The 19,884-nt window shown below is 41.0% G+C and overlaps 1 protein-coding gene across 1 annotated transcript in view; it reads right to left on the reverse strand.

Moving 5' to 3' along the window:
• Positions 1–205: 205 nt before the first annotated feature.
• Positions 206–19,884, reverse strand: part of SPATA48 (spermatogenesis associated 48) — a 37,343-nt gene continuing 17,664 nt past the window's right edge. The window contains exons 8-9 of the mRNA XM_007061350.3: positions 5,571–5,678; positions 206–1,730 (exon numbers count right to left, since the gene is read on the reverse strand). Coding sequence (XP_007061412.2) covers positions 1,607–1,730; positions 5,571–5,678 — 232 coding nt within the window. The 3' untranslated portion in view covers positions 206–1,606. The remainder of the gene's footprint in view (positions 1,731–5,570; positions 5,679–19,884) is intronic.

Consider the following 19,884-nt stretch of genomic DNA (forward strand, 5'->3'; position numbering starts at 1 on the left):
ACAAGCAAACCAAGTAACTGTACATCAAATGTGCACCTGAGCATTCACTTCCCTGATGTGCAAATTCACGTGTGAATTAAAATGTCTGTTTTGTAGATGTAAACACAGACATGTGTAAACTGACCAGAACAAACAGGTGAATGACTGACAGACATGTTGGATGGGTTTAAGAAGCAGGCCACAACTTTATTAATTATACCTTCGGGAGGGCATTATATTGCCTGCCCCAGTTCTCATATACCAGGCATTTAATTGGTTCCACAGTGGGTTACAAGGCTTTTACCACAAATCAAACAATAACTTGGGGTAGACCCTCCCTGGGCTTAAGGTAGATGGAGTGACAGAGGTCACAAGGCTGGGTGGGGGGAACCTCAGTCTGCAAAGACTTCAAACTCCTCCTCCTTTATAAGCATAAGATACAACTGCACAATCTTGAGTCTCATTTACCTCTGGGATCTGGCCCTTTTATGCTTTACCCACACTCGACACCGGTGGCAAGTTGTGACAAGTCAGTAATCATAACAACATTATATGAACCTCAAATCCTATTGTTTCTAAGCCAACTGTGCTAACGAGAGGCTGTAAAGAAGGCGAGAATGCCCCCCAGACTACATGCCATTGTGGCCCCAATAAAGGAAGCTAGCATGATCCAGGAGTGAGGATGCAGGAAAGGGAGTCAGGAGATCTGGGTTCTTTTCTTAGCTTTGCCACTGCCTTGCTCTGTGACCTTGGGTATAACTTCTATATCTTTCAGTTTCTCTGGGTGGATTTCTCTCCGACCCATGACCAGGACTGGACTGTGTACATCACTCTGCAGTATATAGGAGTCATAGAAATCCTCTTAGCTGGCTGTGGGAGAATTCCCTCAGTGGAGATATGCTGAATACACAGGCCCATCACAGACCATGGTGCCAGGGGGATGGCCAGGGCCTGGAATGAGTGATCGCATAGCACGATGCACATTCTTGGCAATGCTGCCACCCACAGGGAGTCCAGGATAGGCTGTTATAACCTAGCACAGAACCGCAGGCTGTCTAAATTATAAAGGCAGCCATTTTGGCTCCTGGATCATTCTGGAATTCCAAGGGTGTAAAGAAGTAAAAAAGGCACCTTTTCTTCTCCCTTTCCCCAAAGCTGTTTTGTGCTGCATCTCCAAGAGGCGTAGCCTAGACTCACACCCTATGACACCCATCTTTGTAAAGCACTCTGAGAGCTACAGATGAGAGGCACAAAGGATGACTATTTTTTAATAAACTGAAAAAATGTTATATACACAGACTACACTGCATATGCAATACAGTATATATGGGTAGCCCTTCTATACATCACTTTCTATGTTAATACTGAAATTCAATACAGTAACTATAGTTCAAACCGTGAAGAGTCCTCCTACTTCTCAAATGATTTTAACCATAAAAAATAGCAAGTCATAAATACTGAGTATAGTAAGAACATGTAATAAAGACTAGCACGTCCACACAGACACCCACTTCTGTATTCTTTTACTATGGTTCCATTTTTAAGGTGTACGTACTATACACATTTCCTTCCTTCCCACCATTAGCCATTGGGACTCACAGTCACACTGGCAGCAGGGCTGGTATTGTTAAACCTTAATAGTTTCTCTTTCCACCTTGTTGAAAGAATTTTGAGGATAAACTGGAGTAAGTATTTGAGACAAAGGGCCCTGGTGATTAAATCGAGATGAGCGGCCACACTTTGCTATGTATCTGCAATTACAAAAAGAAGAAAATCTCTTTTAAAAATAATCTTTTTTCATATTTCTCAGAAACACATTCTTTGCTAACCGTTGTGACCACTGACTCTGGAGAAACTGTATACAATTCACAACAGTTCCACACTATTAGATTCAGCCAGCTCAACAATGGTGGCAGGAAATTCATCAAAGTTGTCTTTGGTGGCACTCTCCCCCATCCAGCCCAGGCAAAGTGTTCCATTGTATTCTGAGGTGTTATGGTGAAGACATAGAGCCAGATTCTGACAGCATGTAGCTAGCAGTGAATCCCCCTGGCATAAGAGAACTCCCAGCTAGCATAAAGCTGGCATAGGCAGTTCCTACACCAGATGTCCCCAATCCCTGGCATACAGGCCATTTAAGGACCCTATACCTGTGATGTAGAAAGATTTAGAAAGTTTAGAAAGTTAGAAAAATTTCTCAGTTATTGTAATTCTCATCAGGGCCTGGGTTGGTGCAGAAAAGACCAGATTCAAGAAGCTGTAACTTCCTGGCTCCCCCCGCTTCTCCTGCACTAAGCCCAGATTGGCTGTAGGACAGAACCTGGCTCATTATGTCTTGTGGTGGGAGCAATGGCTGCGGACTCAGGTTTTACGGATTGTATGAGTGCCAACTCATTTGCTTTCACTGAGAATACCAAGATTTGTTACTGCTTTCCCATATTTTCCTTAGCAGAATTAATTTATGTTACACTGTATGTACCTATGGGATACCTACCACACATACACATGAGTGAGTCAAATTCTGCCTTTATTTACACTCGTATAACCCCACAGATTTCAATGGGTGGATTGCATTGGGTGTAAATCAGAGCAGAATGTGGTCCTATGTCTTTTAAATCCTACTTTACCTTTTGTGCACTTCCCCAAACAAATCCATTCTCCTCTTCTTTAAAGCTCCCTTTCGTGCTCTTACAAAGTGCCACTTGCTCAAAATCCAACAAACAGCATGCTGAAAGGAACCAATCCTTCTCTCCAAAAGCAATCAAATGCTATGCACACTCAATTATGAGTTTACTACTTATTTAAACAAAATCAGTGGCAACCCTGTGTTGAAAAGATAAGAAGGCTTATACAGTAGAACCTCAGAGTTATGAACACTAGAGTTACGAAAGACCATAATGTTTTGTTCAGAATTACGAACATTTCAGAGTTACGAACAACCTCCATTATTGAGTTGTTCATAACTCTGAGGGTCTACTGTAATGATAAGATCATCATATTTATACCATACTATGTATTCCATGTGGATTTTTATTTGATGAATGGCTATGGACAGATATTTCAAACAGAGACCAAAACGTTAAAAGTTGCAAAACAAAAACATTCTACATTCTCTGTAACATTCCCTAGTAGATCATGTCTCAACAAAATATTTCTAATGCAGTATTCAGCTCCCATATTTCAATTGCACTAAAAGACATTGAAATGATCTATTACCCAACACCCCAGTATCTGAGCACCACACAAATAATAATAATAATAATAATAAAAATACTTTATTTATAAAAGAATGATATTCACGTTCAAAGATGAAAGGACAATTTTGTGCTGTTGGATAGCCCATGTGACCCAATTGATTTCAGCAGATTTACGAGCAGCCTAAAGAATTTCACCCCAGATATTGTGCATCTCTATTCAAATTAAATAAAGTGCAGAAGTTGTCTAGAATATTGCCTGGTCTGTCCACAGCTGATAGTTTAATGAACGTCCATGTAAAAAGTATATTAGCAGAAGACTACAGTAATCTCCTGTGTTGCCCTTAATTGTCTTTAAGTGGGAGTTACAGAACAATGAATCTATAGTGCTATGTCAAATGAGGTAGCCACAAAGATATCCATCACTGAGAGTCCTACATATCAATAGTATACAATAAGGGGAGTCCATAAAGACCAAAATGTAGAAACAAAATGGATCATCATCCATGAAAGCAATAAGAGGATGAGATAACCTCCCCACAAAAGGAGACTACGGGTCCATTAAAAAATACACTCCATTTCCTGGTTAGAGTGATCGGACCCAGAAATACCAGAATTCACCTCTCCATCACAGGTCATTAATGGCCCCATCCTGCACCACTGAAATCAGTGGGACTTTTGCCATTAACTTAAAAAAGTGCAGGATGAAACCGTATGTGCTATTCTCCAATATGTACTGTGCTGACCAATTCCTGGGTACTCACAGGATCTGCATTTTTGTTTTTAACACAGCAGTTTCAAATATAAGGCTATATTCTGCCATCTTAACTCATGGTGAATAGTATCTCACTCCATGAGTAATCCTACTAAAAGTAAAATATATCTGTTATTTACTTATAGAGAAAGGCATTTCTCAGTATGAGTAATGGTGCCAGAATCTAGTCCACAGTGCCTGTTTATACTCTCTCTCTATGTCTTTCTCACACACACCCCTTACAAAAGCCCTGTGACTCTGCCTTGTTTCCAGAAAGACCCCATTAGCACAGGACAAGAATCCTTTCACACATTACAGAAAAAAAATCCATGTGCTGCCATATGGATTAATTTTTGCAAAATGTCATGACAAATTTTGTCCGTATTTTTAATGAGTGAAGTCCAATTGTAGAACCAGAGAAATGCTTAGTTGCACTGCTTACTGCATTTGCATGATAACCCTGCAGAAAGTCAAAGGAAATAACAGACATATTTTATTTTCTCGGATCACATTTGCACCTGATTCTTTGCTTTTGAAATCTGATATTTGTCTGAATGCTGCCAGTGATCTCTGCAGAGGCACATCAGCATCTATGTGTGTGACATTTAAAAGTAACTTGGTCTTACAGCAAGCTGATTGAGTTCAGCTCGATTAGCCTATAAAATCTCAAAGACCCGGTTGTGTATTTTCAATCTTTATAACCTGAAAACTGCTATTATAGAAGAATGCCTATTTTCCAAGTATAGCCACAGAAGAAAAAGGCAGAGGTATCAGGAGAGAGTGCCAGTATGTCACACTCAGTCATGAACCGCTTTGACAGAGGAATTCTTTAGTAGCCATTCAGCTCCCCCTGTACTGGTGAAAGTGTATATTGTCTTAAAACTAATCAAAATAAAAGAGTGTTTAAAAGATGAATGTCTTAGAAATTAGTGGAGACTTCAATGTCATCGTAAAGTCCTCGATCGCTATGGGAGAAAAAATAGTCCATGATCTAAAGGGGAGATACAAAAGCATATAGGGGAGAGGACAACAAATAATTATTAAATAATTCTCCAGCTGCTTCTGGGGAGGAAAGCAGGATAGAGAATCACAGGAGGGACTTTTACAATGAAAATGTTTGGCAAGGCGCTCAGCTACTGCAGTGATGAACCTGGTATAGAAGGGGAACACAGAGTGATGAAAACTGTAACAATTTTCTGTGAGGAAAGAATCCATGTCTTCAGGGCTTCAGACCCGCCAACAAAATGCAACCTCATATTTGGCATTATTAAATGTAATATAGTCCAAAAAATTTCAGCACAGACAGATCTCAATCAAAACTTAAACACAGGGGTCATAATCTAGCCAACATATCCAATCACATAACGTGGAAACAATCACTATTTTAGGACTCCTGGTTAACCTCAGCATTAATGTACATTTTAATGAATTCCTGTGGTAAGCTTAAAAGGAATCGTGAAAACCAGGAACGATCTTAGATTGTCTTGGCAGCCACATGATTTGATTTGACTCGCAATATTTTTCTTTAAACCAAGGAAATGTCATGCTTCAAATTTAATTGTTCTTTAATTAAATAACTATAATTAGGACTTTTCCTCTAATGTATCTGAACAAATTGAGTAATACGCCTTACACTTACTTACCCATGCATTTGTGCAATTATCGATGGGGATGTTGATGGAAGATTAGAATTTGCCGGGTGGGTTGCTGTCCAATGAACCTTGCCAGTGTATCCAGGGATATTCGGAGTGCTACAGGAAAAAGTTAAAAGGGGGAAGGGCAGGAAAGGACTAAATTAAATGAGTACAGGCTTGAAATAATCAATCACAGACAGTTGTAAAACCACTAGCTTGTATTTCTATATCCAAGGTAGATAGGTGATACAGGGTGTAAATGTGTGATATTATATTGCATGAAAGCACTGGGCCTGATCCCCAACTGATATAAATTGTCATAGCTTCTTTGACATCAATGGAGCCACAATAATTTACACCACCTGAAGATCTGGCCCACAAGCTCAATTTTGATTACAGAGGGCAAAAATCCATTCTCCAGTGTTTCTCATCTTGTTTTGAAATGATGGGTTTTATTTGATTGTCTGTACACTACTCATGACCAAGAACAACATTTCACCAAGAGGAAAGAACTAGAAAAAGTGGTTCACAAAAGCACTAAAGCCAATATTTCAAACATGGATTACATTTTAGGTGGGATTTAGGTCCCAATTTCAAACATGGCACTTAGGTGACCTCCTTTTGGCAGCTCAGTCTGAAATTTTTGGCCTATGCCCAAAGTTCTTGCAACAGAGGTTCCCAAACTTTTTTTGCTGAATGCTCCCTGTGCTTTGGAGGTTCATGTCACATGTGCAGCCGCCTCTTTCTAAGAAACAGTATTTCCATGGATGCCTGGGGTCTGGGAGTCCAGTCCGCGAGCATCCCTTGTCAGGTACATGCTCCAGGTGGGTGATCCCAGCAGGACACCGAAAGCTGGACTTCACCCCTCTCCTTGTGACCTTAGGACTCCCCTGTGTCACTGACAGGCCGCAGGCTTCTGTGGCCTTGGCATAATCCCCAGCACGCATAAGCAGGGGCCTGTGCTGGCAGGGAGAAACTACCTCCCGAGGGGACCCATGCACATCTGCTTCTGAAGAGATGAATGAGCTTGACTGAGTCACCCCCACTCCCTGCCCAGGAAGAGACCACTCCCCCTCTCTCCTTGTACCCTTCCTCCTCCTTGTTCTACCAGCCTGGCAGGAGAACGCGACTCAGCTAGTGAAACATATTCTTATTTTATCAACAATATTTTGAAGAAAAAGAAAAAATCCGTAACTAGTCAGGTCATTCAGTGCCCTGCTAAACTCCTTGTGCCCCCTCCCCCACAAGAAGGGGTCCCCCCAGTTTGAAAACCAACATCCTACAACAATTCTACAGTTTTGCAAATTTCAGGTATGATTTCTGGTATATTATTCTGGGTGATTTTCCTAAAAAAAAAATTTACATTGCTCCTGTTCTATTGGATACAAAGCATTGAACCATCAATACATTTTTATCTTATACAAGCAGTTTAAGATGTTAGACGTACATTATTAAAAAATCCAATGTAACATCTGAATTTTTACTAGTGTCTTTAATTTAATCTTATTTAGCTATCCATATAAAGAATAGAAACAAAGATGTGCAATGATACAATATGATCCAGGGAATCCATCCTGGATTATGGCCTAATCCAGTGGTTCCCAAACTTGTTCCGCCGCTTGTGCAGGGAAAGCCCCTGGCGGGCCGGGCCGGTTTGTTTCCCTGCCGCATCCGCAGGTTCGGCCGATCGTGGCTCCCAGTGGACGCGGTTCGCTGCTTCAGGCCAATGGGAGCTGCTGGATGAAGCAGCCAGTACGTCCCTCGGCCCGCGCCGCTTCCATCAAAAAAATTAAGCACATGTTTAACTTGAAGTACATAGGTAGTCCGGTTAGGACTATTCACTTTCTTAAAGATAAGTACTCGCTTAAATACTTTGTTGAATGGGCAAGAGTGCTCAATACCTGGCAGGATTGAGCCTTTGTATATTACTTGATAATTCATACAAAATGAAATACACTGACAATCAATGATAAAGAGAAAAGGAAAGTTTTCATGTGAGATGCAAACAGATTGAGGAAAGATTTTTAGCTATAGAGGGCAGCACAACTGAAAGATCAACTCCTAAATGGCAAGGGTTGTTGGGAGGGGAAGGAGAGAAGACAGAAGCAGGTTGAAAGAGAGCTGGAGGAGTAAAAGCACGTGAGGTCAGAGAGGGAGCCCATGCATAGTTTAAAAAATGTCCATTTTTATATGATATAGAATTAGGGGCAACCAGTTATTGGCATCAGTAGTTAACTATTTCCTGTTCTGCCAGCTCAAAATAGGTAACCATTGAACTATATATTTACCCAGACTGTCCATACACAAGCAGACAAGTCTTTCATGACAAGCTGTTTCAGCCTGTGACTCAGCTAAGTACAAGGGACTGTAAAGTACAAGGGACTATAAACCCTTTTGTGGGCTAGTACATTCTGCAAATAACAACAATGCCCATTTAGGAACTGCTTCCGAGGTGCTTTCTGACACCCGTGTGCTCCTTAGAAAAATAAATCTTAGTGTGTGAGATAGTACATAGCTATTAATTTTCAGTACAATGACCAGAAATCCCTTTAAGCTAAATTCAGTGCAGGATTCAAGAATCGACTTATGGGAGAGGTGGTTTATTAAATAATTCTTTGGCTGTGTACCTAGGCAATTTGTTACTCTAATTTCTTATTGGGGTAGAGATAATGTTAAAATGCTGCATCTATAAAGTATGTGATACAGAGATAAAACATGACGTATTTGTTGGAAAATTCATTTGTCCCACAAGAGATTCAATCCTCTGGACCAGCTAAGCTGTGCTCAGCATAGGAACATCAGAGGGGAAAGGTGGATTTTATGTCATGCCCACTCAGATCCAGTGGCTGATGGAAGGCTGATCTGGTCAACAGTATTACACAGGAGTAGTTTTGGGGGAGCTCTATGTTATATCTAGCTACCCATGGCTCCAAGGGGCCTTTCATGAGTTTTTTTTCTTATCCCCTTTGTCATGCTCCTACATCAGCAGAGGTGGCTTGCAGCCAGGACAGCAACTCTATGCCACCTGAGGATTCCCTTTACTTATGAGGAATCGCCACATAGCTGGTCAAACCAGCATTTCTGCTGCTTTGTGGCACCATCGCAGCACAAAGCAGCCTTAGCAGGCCTGAGGATCTGGGTTAATATTGGGGCACATTTTCTGAAATAGTTACAATGGTGTGTGTGCAAAACTCTGCCTTTTCGTGGACAAATGGAAATGATCTGGTTGTGTGCAGACCAGGCAATTGCACATACATATACCTATTTGCATGTGAAAATATCTAATGTGAGTATTCAAATACAGGGGTTTATAAGAACAATGGGTACATTTGTGCAAACACATGCATTTACCTATCTCGGATCATTTGGTCCATAAGGACTATTTTTAATCTTACTGTGATTGGAATTTTACTACCCCGACGATGTGATACATTACATTAGAACCTCAGAGTTATGAAAACCTCGGGAATGGAGGTTGTTCTGAACTCTGAAATGTTCGTAACTCTGATCAAAATGTTATGATTGGGGCTGAGTGGGGGTTGAGCACCCCCTGGGGAAAATTAGAAGCCAGCTTCTGGGTCCATGAAAAATTTTAAATCAAAATGGGGGTCCTCGGGTTGCTAAAGTTTGAGAACCACTTCAATATAATACTGTGTTAAATGTAAACTACTAAAATTAAAGGAAAAGTTTAAAAATAATTGATAAGATAAGGAAACTGTTTCTGTGCTTGTTTAATTTAAATGAAGATGGGTAAAAGCAGTATTTTTCTTCTGCATAGTAAAGTTTCAAAGCTGCATTAAGTCAATGTTCAGTTGTAAACTTTTGAAAGAACAATCATAACATTTTGTTTCTGTCTCTTTGTGTGTCTCTGCTGCCTGATTGTGTACTTCTGCCTGATTGTGTACTTCTCCAAATGAGGTGTGTGGTTAACCAGTCAGTTCGTAACTCAGTTGTTCATAACTCTGAGGTTTCTACTGTAATAAGATATCATATAAGAATTGCTCATTAGACTCTCAGTTATAGAATGAAATGCTAATGACTTCCATGGAATTGCACCAGTGTGACAGAGAATTTGGGCCATTGCATGAAATCTCATAATATCTTGCAATATATCATAAGGCTAGTTGAAATTAACTCACATAACAACTGTATAATAGTGTAGACATCTGAGTCTTATTATGCATTGTGAAGCATCTGATTTGTAAAATCTTCCGACCTTTAAAGCTTGCAAAACCACCTAACCTAGCACGGCTAGTGACACAATTTAATTTCTTTCACTAACATATTTTCCTTGGAAAGAAGATAAGAGAAAAGCAACATGAATATCCAAATGTGCTATACAAACAGCAAAATGAGCGCGAGAGACAGTCCCAGATTCAGATTTGTTCTAGATTGTTGTCTGCCTTTTAGAAGTGATTCACAGAGTTAACATACTTCATAGCATGCTGAAGGATGTTACACTGAAAGAGGAGGAGGCTGTGTAAAGAAAAGCTAAAAGTACCAGGATACTAAGAAAGCCTACACTACGTTAACCAGCTGCCCTCATGGGAACCTGAAGAAGGGATGCAGAAATGTGCTGCGGTTATGCGTGTGATAAGGTAGAAGAGACTGAGGTTAAAAAAATACCCCTTTGGTTTTTGTTTTTGGATCACGCTGTCTAGTTCTCTTGTGTTTTCTTTGCTGAGATGTTGAACCAGATCATCTCTGCTGAAAAAAACAACTGAGTGCCAGGCTACAACTGGCAACATGCAACACTCTTTGTGGTTAGGCTTCTCGTCATCAAGTTTTCTTTCTGTCAGCATGACGTTTCTCTCATCTTGCTCAGATGCTTCCTTGTTATTACACTAGCAGCCCTCACTCCCCACAAAAAACAAAACAAGCCTCCACCATATTCAACGCATAAGCAATTGAAGCTGTACAAGGCCTAAGATTTCAAACAGAAATTGGGTGCATCCATTTGTGGGTACCCATTTTGAGACACTTTAAAGGGGCCTGATTATCAGAAAGTGCTGGGTAACCGTTCTCTGAAAATCAGAAAGTGGTTTAAGTTGGGCACCTGAAAACTGAGGCACTCAGAAAGAGTAATCACTTTTGAAAATGTAGGTTTTAAAGTTCCCTGTGCTTTAGCTTGAGTGGTAAACAGGTTCATGGTCGTCGTTAACTCTCCCTGCAAAACAGAAACTTCTGCAAAAGAGTAATCTTTCACAGAGACTGCTAAATGATCATTATACACTGCTCTTAGAGCAGGGAAGAGCTCCCACAGCTTCTTACTCCTTCTTAGACCCTAGTGCTTCAGTTCCACAAACAGAAAGCACTGAATAAAGCCATAATGTGCTCACATGAAGCGTTAAAGAACACCTACAGTAGGTTAGAGTACCTAAGTCTGCTTCTGATCTCGTTTATACCTGTTTTACTTAGTGTGTGGTCTTACTTCTGATTTACATACATGTAAGATCAAAACTGGGTATTTTGTTAGTTACAACTGTGAAAAGCAGATGAAAAACACTACCATAAACTAATGGCATATTTTGATTTGGTAGTGTTTCACACTCACTTTGCACTAGTGTAAATGATCGAGCTGGGTGGGAAACAGTTTTCCTGTGAGAGTTTTCAAGAGTTCAAAATTTTTCCCATCCCAAAATGGAGGAAAAAGTTCTAAATCTCAAAAATATTCACAAACTAATAATCCGAATAAACCCTGGACTGGGTCAAATATAGTACACACGAACTAAAATCTTGAAATAAAAAATAGTTTTGAACAGAAAAATGTAACTTTTCATTTTGAAAATGTCAAAACAGGACGTTTTGATAATTTTGAACCCAATAATTTTTTTATTGGGAGATTCATCAAAATGAACCCTTTCCCGCAACAGTTTCAGTTTTGCCAAACTGTCATTTTCTGATGAAAAAGATGTTACTCAGAAAATTTCTTACCAGTTCTAGTAAATGAATACACAAGGTGAAAGACATTGGAAGGACCCTGTGTCTATCTAATTATGGTCTATGAAGTTTCTGTTATGACTTGAAGATGGTTCAGGGACACATAAAAACAGTGAGCTAGAGGCTGATCTCAACCCACGTGTATATTTGGAGTAACACAACTAAAGTCACGTGTGAGATCATAATCTGGCTCAGTGTGTTTGGGGCACTGACAGTAAGGGTGCTGATAAACTTGGAGGAACATCTACAAAGAAAGGGAATATAAGTTATCGGAGGAGAATGGTTTGAGTGCAGGACTTGGAACTCCAGGGGCTTTATCCTTTAGAGACTGCATGTACAGAGCTCCCACTGCAAACAAGAGCTTGCAGGAGTGGGTCTTCGAAGAGCTAATTCTGCCTCTGACACCAACATCAACTGTGGCCTTGCACGAGTCACTTACACTTATTTTCCAGATATGAAAATTGAGGAAATAAAGTTAACTCTTACTGGACAGAAGTGTTAAGGAGATTAATTAGTTAACACTTGAAAAGTGCTGCTAAGCAGAAAGTCTTAAATGTTAGTTAAACAGTGTGTGGGTGTGAGTGAGGGAGTGCATGTAGCACTGCCCTCTACTGAAGGGAATGAAAACTGCTGATCTATTTGTCACAGGCCTTATATCGGGGTGGGCAAACTTTTTGGCCTGAGGGCCACAACTGGGTATGGAAATTGTATGGCGGTCCACGACTGATCACGAAATTGGGGGTGGATTGCATGGATTGGGGGAAGGGATAGCTCAGTGGTTTGAGCATTGGCTTGCTAAACCCAGGGCTGTGAGTTCAATCCTTGAGGGGACCATTTAGGGATCTGGGGCAAAAATTGGGGATTGGTCCTGCTTTGAGCAGGGGTTTGGACTAGATGACCTCCTGAGGTCCCTTCCAACCCTGATATTCTACGACTGTATGAGGCGAGGGCTCTGGCTGGGGATGAGAGGTTGGGGTTGCAGGAATGTGCTCCGAGCTGGGACCAAGGGATTCAGAGGGACGGAAGGGATCAGGGCTGGGGCAGGGAGGTGGGGTGCAAGCTCTGGGCGGCGCTTACCTCAAGCAGCTCCAAGAAGCAGTGTCATGTCCCCGCTCCGGCTTCTACGTGCAAGGTGCGGCCAGGTGGCTCTGCGTGCCACCCTGACCACAGGTGCCGCCCCTGCAGCTCTCATGGGCTACGGTTCCCAGCCAATTGGCGCTGTGGGAGCAGCCTGAGGAACCTCTTGGCTACCCCTATGCGTAGGAGCCCGAGGGGGGACATGCCACTGCTTCTGGGAGCTGTGTGGAGCAGGACAAGCCCTCCACCCGACTCCCTGGTTGGAGCGCCGGAGCAGGGCAAGCCCTGGACTCCACTCCCTGGCGGGAGCTCGAGGGCCAGATTAAAACATCTGGAGGGCCGGATGCGGCCCCTGGGTCGCAGTTTGCCAGTCCCTGCCTTATATTGTTAATGAGTGCCAGATAACCTTATTTAGCTCAGGAGGCAAGGGCCAGTGCTTTGAAGCGAGAGAATTTGAGTTCTGTCCTGACTGCTGTGTAGTTCCAGGAGGCTGTGATACGGAGCAGTGTGAATAACAGAAAGTGATGTTTGTTACAATACGTAAGGTACAAAAATAGTGAGAGACAGATGCAGCATTAAAGCTGCCACTTCAGGCGATCTGTTAGCTCTCACTTTAAGAAACTTTGCTATGTAAGTTGGAATTTACTAAGTGTTACTACATCATGCATTAGTTAGTTACAGCCGTGCCAGGAATAAAAAAAAATTGTTCATGCAGTGTCTGTCACACCAAGCGTTTACTGGTGCCCCCCACATGAATGCTACAGAGGAAATCCCCTTCAACAGTGTGGGAGTTTTTTCCATTGACCCTTAGAACACCTGCAGAACTAAAATATCACTTAGACCATACTCTCATTGCAACAGCTGATGGGGGAAGGGGTCAGATAAAGGAAAAAGCTGGTGGCTGGCAGATGGAGGAGAAAAAGACCTATAAAGACATTTAAATAAACAGAGTAAGGTGGCGTCATGAATCCATGTGCTAAAGTTAGAACAGAGTTTTCTCTGTTTTCTCAAAAATATGCATTTTTGAATGAAATATTTTTGTTTGTTAATTAACATGAACATTAATTGTGTCATTACTTATAATATTCATAAATGATCTGGAAAAGGGGGTGAACAAAGAGGTGGTAAAATTTGCAGATGATACAAAATTGCTCAGGATAGTTATGTCCAAAGCTGAATGCAAAGAGTTACAAAGCGATCTCACAAACTTGGGTGACCGGGCAACAAAATGGCAGATGAAATTCAATGTTGATAAGTGCAAAGTAATGCACATTGAAAAACATAATCCCAAATATACATACAAAATGATTGGGTCTAATTTAGCTGTTCCCACTCAAAAAAGAGATCTCGGACTCATCGTGGATAGTTATCTGAAAACATCTGCTCAATGTGCAGTGCCAGTCAAAAAAAGCTCACAGAATGTTAGGAACCATTAGGAAAGGGACAGATAAAAATACAGAAAATAGACAAACGCCACTATATAAATCCATGGTAGTCCATATCTTGAATACTACGTGCCTTTCTGGTTGCCTCATCTAACAAAAGATATACTAGAACTGGAAAAAGTGCAGAGAAGGACAACAAAAATGATTAGGGTATGGAAAAGCTTCCATGTGAGGAGAGATTAAAAGGACTGGGACTATTCCTTTTAGGAAAAAAAGATGACTGAGGGGGATGGGACAGAACGACCGGGGATGGATCACTTGATAATTGCCCTGTTCTGTTCATTCCCTCTGAAACACCTGGCACTGGCCACTGTCAGAAGACACGATACTGGGCTGGATGGACCACTAGTTTGACCCAGTAAGGCCGTTCTTATGTTCTTATCATTTTCTTTTTATTTATTGGGAGAATGGATTTCAAAAGCAGGTAAGGAATTTAGGAGCACAAATCCCACTGAATCTCAGTGGGGCTTGGGTTCCTAAATCACTTTGATGTTTTTGAAGTCTCCTCCTTTGTGTAACTAGCTCACATGACTTGCCTTACTCTTTGAAAATGCACAGGAATTGGAGTTTCTCCAGGAATCAGGCTCTCTTTTCTCCCACAGTACGCATGTTTACAACAGGAGTTCACCCGGACATAGCCAAATTTTGAAAATACTCAACAGCCAACAGATCTCATTATGACACTGGGCCAGTTCTTCATAATAGCTCAGCACCCGACAAGCATCCAGCATACTGAATTCTTTTGGAAATCTGGCCCTAACTGTAGCTGTTGATCTATTTTGAAAATCTGGACCACAGTCCACTTTTCTCATTATCTCATTACCCATAACTTCTCCCTGCCTGACACTTGGCCAGCTACGTAATGTACAAAAACAGCTTCATTATTCATTTTTTACAAACAAATAAAAAAACAAGCAAACTAGTTAGTTCAAACTAGCTTGTTTCAAACCCCAAAGTAGCTCCAGAATAAACGACAAAGGCCCCAGTCCGTCAAAGCACATAAACATGTGCTCAATTCCATCCCTATAAGCAAAGCACTTACACACCTGTGTGAGTCCCATCAGCTATAATGGGACCTATGCAGGAGTGTAAGTGCTTTGATGAATTGCGGGCAGGGAGAAGAGATAAAGAGAAGGAAAAGAAAACAAATATGAAAACAGGAAGTAAAGAGATAAGTGCGAAGAGCAGGAGGAAGCCAGGCAAAAGTGACGGGAGGGACAAGACACACAAAGAGCAGACCTAACAGCCATGGTGTTAGTGTTGCCCAGCATACTTTTTTGGGGCAAAATTATATAGAAAACCGGCAATAAATAACCAGAACATTTACTTTGGAAGCTCACTTGACTATCACACACACAGAAAAGTTTTATGTCTGTCCGTTTGCTTTTCTAATGACATGTATTTCACCCTTTCTTAAAATCCTAGGTGCTTCCAGTCCTCAGACATGTGTTCCAATGTAATAAAGGTGAAAGAGGAAGGATGGATCAACCCCAGTGTGTTTATAGCTAGCTCAGGAGTGAATCTGCAAACAAAATGTCCTTAACAATGGCCTACTCAGGGCTGGCCTGGTGATATGCAGCACATTGCCATTTGGGATCTCTTACTGGGTGACGAGGAGCAAGAGATTACATTGAGAAATCAATTTCCAGGTCTCTCTCATGGCAACGCAGACTGATCATGCTAGGACACTGAGCCAGACCACAAATATGATTTTGATAATGTAAATATAGGTTCAGAAGTTTAGCATCTGTGGCTAAGTCACAGGTTTCTTATATGGGAGTGGGGTTCCACTAGTTATTTTGCGTCTGATTCACACAGGGAAAAAATGGTTTATGAGAACAAATACATCTCTGTATCTTTATTTGTATTTCACGCTAAATGAATTTTTTAACAGACCACGCTTTAAACAGTATTATAGAGGAATTCCAGTCTCGTGATTAAGGCACTGGACTGGGATTCAGGAAATGTGGGTCTGATTACTGGGTCTGCCACAAATTCTCTGTCCAACTCAGCCAAATCACTTAATATCTCTGCATCTTGGTTCCCCATCTGTAAAGTGGAATAGTACTATTTCCTGGTTACACAGCAATCTCTTCAGGGCAAGGACTATATTATGTCTATGTACAGCATCTTGCACAATAAGCCCCCAATCGTGGTTGGGGTCCTTAGTACCACAGTACAAATAATAATGACCAGAGTTTGTTTTTTTCTAATTCCTTTAAAAGTAAAAAGATGGCTTTCTATTCCCCAACAGGGGAGAACGGATGGGCCCAAGAGGAATACAGCAACCTGCTCACCACCTCTCTTCCCCTTTGTCTCTGCAATCTGGCCCACTGTCTGCCCCTGAAGGACTGGTTTCAGATTTGTTACTGCTCTTATTGATAAATACTTTCTTGCAGGGCCTGGGGAAGAACATGAACTTGCCCCAGAGCACTACATGAAAGTGATGTCATCACCTTAGTGCTTGACACAGGAATTGCACCTGATCTTTAACAAAACATTGAAAGGTTTCAGAGTAACAGCCGTGTTAATCTGTATTCGTAAAAAGAAAAGGAGTACTTGTGGCACCTTAGAGACTAACCAGTTTATTTGAGCATGAGCTTTCGTGAGCTACAGCTCACTTCATCGGATGCATAGCAATATCGTGGAAACTGCAGAAGACATTATATACACACAGTTTCCACTGTTTCTGCAGTTTCCACGATATGCTATGCATCCGATGAAGTGAGCTGTAGCTCACGAAAGCTCATGCTCAAATAAACTGGTTAGTCTCTAAGGTGCCACAAGTACTCCTTTTCTTTTTACGAATACAGACTAACACGGCTGTTACTCTGAAACCTATACACACAGAGTATATGTGTGTATATAATGTCTTCTGCAGTTTCCACGATATGCTATGCATCCGATGAAGTGAGCTGTAGCTCACGAAAGCTCATGCTCAAATAAACTGGTTAGTCTCTAAGGTGCCACAAGTACTCCTTTTCTTTTTACAAAAACATTGAAAGTGACTTACTATATAAACTGCTGTCAAATGCAGTGGGAAAAAAACAGAAAATTACTTTTCTGTTATCTGTTTAAATTACAGTAAGCTTACCATTTAATACTAGTATGTACCAAATAGTAGGTAAGGCCTAACAATAGTGGGTACAGAATTCTCAGATGGAAGTCTGATTTGCAAGACTCTTGCTTTCTACAGCAGCCTATGAGATTTCCAGCTATGTATTTGTCAGTCCTTCTGGCTACAGAAAGTCCACTTCACCTACAGTAACAGTTTATATTTCTGAGAAGCAGGAAAAGAGGGACATGGCAAAGAGAGAATGCTGGGAATGTGGGCAGGGAACATGGTGCTTATTTGGACAGTGCCACCACTTCAGTTTCAAAGGATATGTCTACACTGCAATAAAACACCCACGGCTGGCCCATGTCAGCTGACTGGGGCTTCTGGAGCTCAGGCTGTGAGACCATAAAACTGAAGTGTAGATGTCCAGGCTTGGTCTGGAGTCTGAGCTCTGTGACCCTGTGACAGGGGAGGGTCCCTGAGTCTGGGCTTCAGCCCAAACCTGGATGTCCATCTGCAATTCTATAGCCCAGCAGACCAAGCCCTGTGAACCTGAGTCAGTTGACATGGGCCAGCCATGGGTGATTTATTGCAGTGTGGACATACCCATAGGGTTAACATAGTGATCATATATTTTAAAAAATGTATTTCAGGATAACCATTTTCTATTCTTTTGTGCTTCAACTCAACCAGAAGTTATGGATGATGAAGACTGGATGAAATTCTATTGGATGAAATTCAGTGTTATGCAGGAGGACGGACTAAATGATCATAATGGTCATGTCTGCCCTTAAGATCTATAAATTTATAATCTTTTATTTAGGCTTAGTGGATATGGTGTCTATACTAGGAGTCAGATTCTGATCCCCTTAATCACAGGGAATAGCATCTTAATCTGCAAATAGTCCCACTGAAATTAGTAAGGCTACCTGAAGAGTAAGGTGCTACTCAGAGTGAGTAAGGGTAGCAGCACCTGGCGCTATTTAAAGTAATGTGCATTCTGCATTAAATTAATAGAGATGACTGGACCTAATGATTACTAGAGAACACAACAAAACCAGCCATCCCCACACCTGCTACAGACATTTGTTTAGCATATGTTCTGAAATTTGTGATGCAGGCCCATCTCTCTGACAAGGGGAGTTTGCCTTTTCTGCAGAAGAGAGGGGGGACATTTTTAGAGCTTATTTTTACCACAAAAAAATATACCTCCTGTGGTTTCCTTACAAATGTGGACTACCCCTGTTCACTGAAACCTATAGAAAGAAAAGATCTAGCCAATGAGAAACTGTAAACAAAAACAAGTTTGTTCGTCTTTTGTTTTACCACCTTTATGTGTTACCCCAGCTTTCCAGGTAAGTGTTTCTGACCAGCTCAGCTTGCTTAAGAAAAATTTAGGAAGGACATAACAAGAAAAAAAAATATTTTCAAATTCATAAAGTAAGTAAAAGGAAATCATATATTTAATAGAATATAAACACCTTTTGTAAACTCAGAGGACATCTAGTGGCCAAAGCTAGTACTCACTTGTTTAGCATTATAATACTCAATCTTATCATGAGACACCCCAGTTTTCCGTTACCAAAAGCCAAAATCCTCTGGTAAAAAAAACATTAAAATCTGCATTTTTCCATGATTAAAATGAAACGCTGAACTTTAGTTTCCTTAGCCACAACCAGGATAACAGTATTTCTTGTTTTGGACCAGGACAGTCTCCTTTTTAAGCCCTGTCCCAGACGTCCTGACTTTTTTGGCAAAACTGGGCAAAAGCAAATGGGACAAATGCCCAGTTTTGCCGTTGGGGGGCACAGAGCAACATTTGGTGGGGGCTTGGGCTGTCAGTCCCAGCCCCAGGCAGCTCAGGCCAACCCTGTGCAGTATCTTATTTTCACTTTGGGAAATATGGTCACCCTAACTTTCATTAAAATTTAGTTAATATGTTTTCATTTTTTCACAAAACATAAAAACTAAAGATTCTCTGTAAAAATGCAAATTCTGTGTTTTTCCCCACGGCAAACAGATTTCTAGGACTCCTACTTATCATTCAGAAACAATGCCTTTTTTTTTTTCTATCTATGGACTTGTTCATTAATATTGCAGTGTAACACAGTAATAGTCAGTTGTATACTAATTTAGGATTGGACTTTTCCTTACTCTCCCCTCTTTGCCCCCCGCTCTCCCCTGCGGGGAAAAACAGAATGCTGAATTCCAGAAATTGCTGTCCTTCTAGTATGCCTCAGAAAATTCAACATCTCCTTGTAGTGGTTTTGTTAAGGACGTTGTATTAAATGCATCTGATGTGACTTGACTTTTTATTTGTTTAATATTGTGATTCTGTGCATGTCACAAAAGAATACGGCTATATAGCCATGTATCCTATGTATGCAGAGTGATAGCGTACATAAATTGCTACATTCTTCTCCAAAACTATTGAGTTCTTATACTTGTTTCTCCCAGGACTTTACCCTGTTATGTTTATTGAAAGTATGGTAAAAACTAAATCTTTGCCTTGAAAGGTTTACAGCTTCAAGAAGATTATAGTTAGCAGTAGTATTAGGTGTCCAACCTTATACACATATGACAAAATTTTTAACTCAGGTGCTTAGTATCAAGCACAACTATTCATATTTAGACACCTAACAAGTGACTTTTCAGAAGTGATGAGCACTTCTAGTGCCAAATTCTAGCTCTTATTTTAATCAGTGGGAATTGCTCAGCGTCAGCCTTATCTGAAGCCCATTAAAATTAATGGAAAGACTTCAAGAGTTCAGGGGACTTTGGATTGGGGCCCCTAACTTTGGAA

The sequence above is a fragment of the Chelonia mydas genome, chromosome 2 (genome assembly GCF_015237465.2).
Source record: "Chelonia mydas isolate rCheMyd1 chromosome 2, rCheMyd1.pri.v2, whole genome shotgun sequence".
Lineage (NCBI taxonomy): Eukaryota > Metazoa > Chordata > Testudines > Cheloniidae > Chelonia > Chelonia mydas.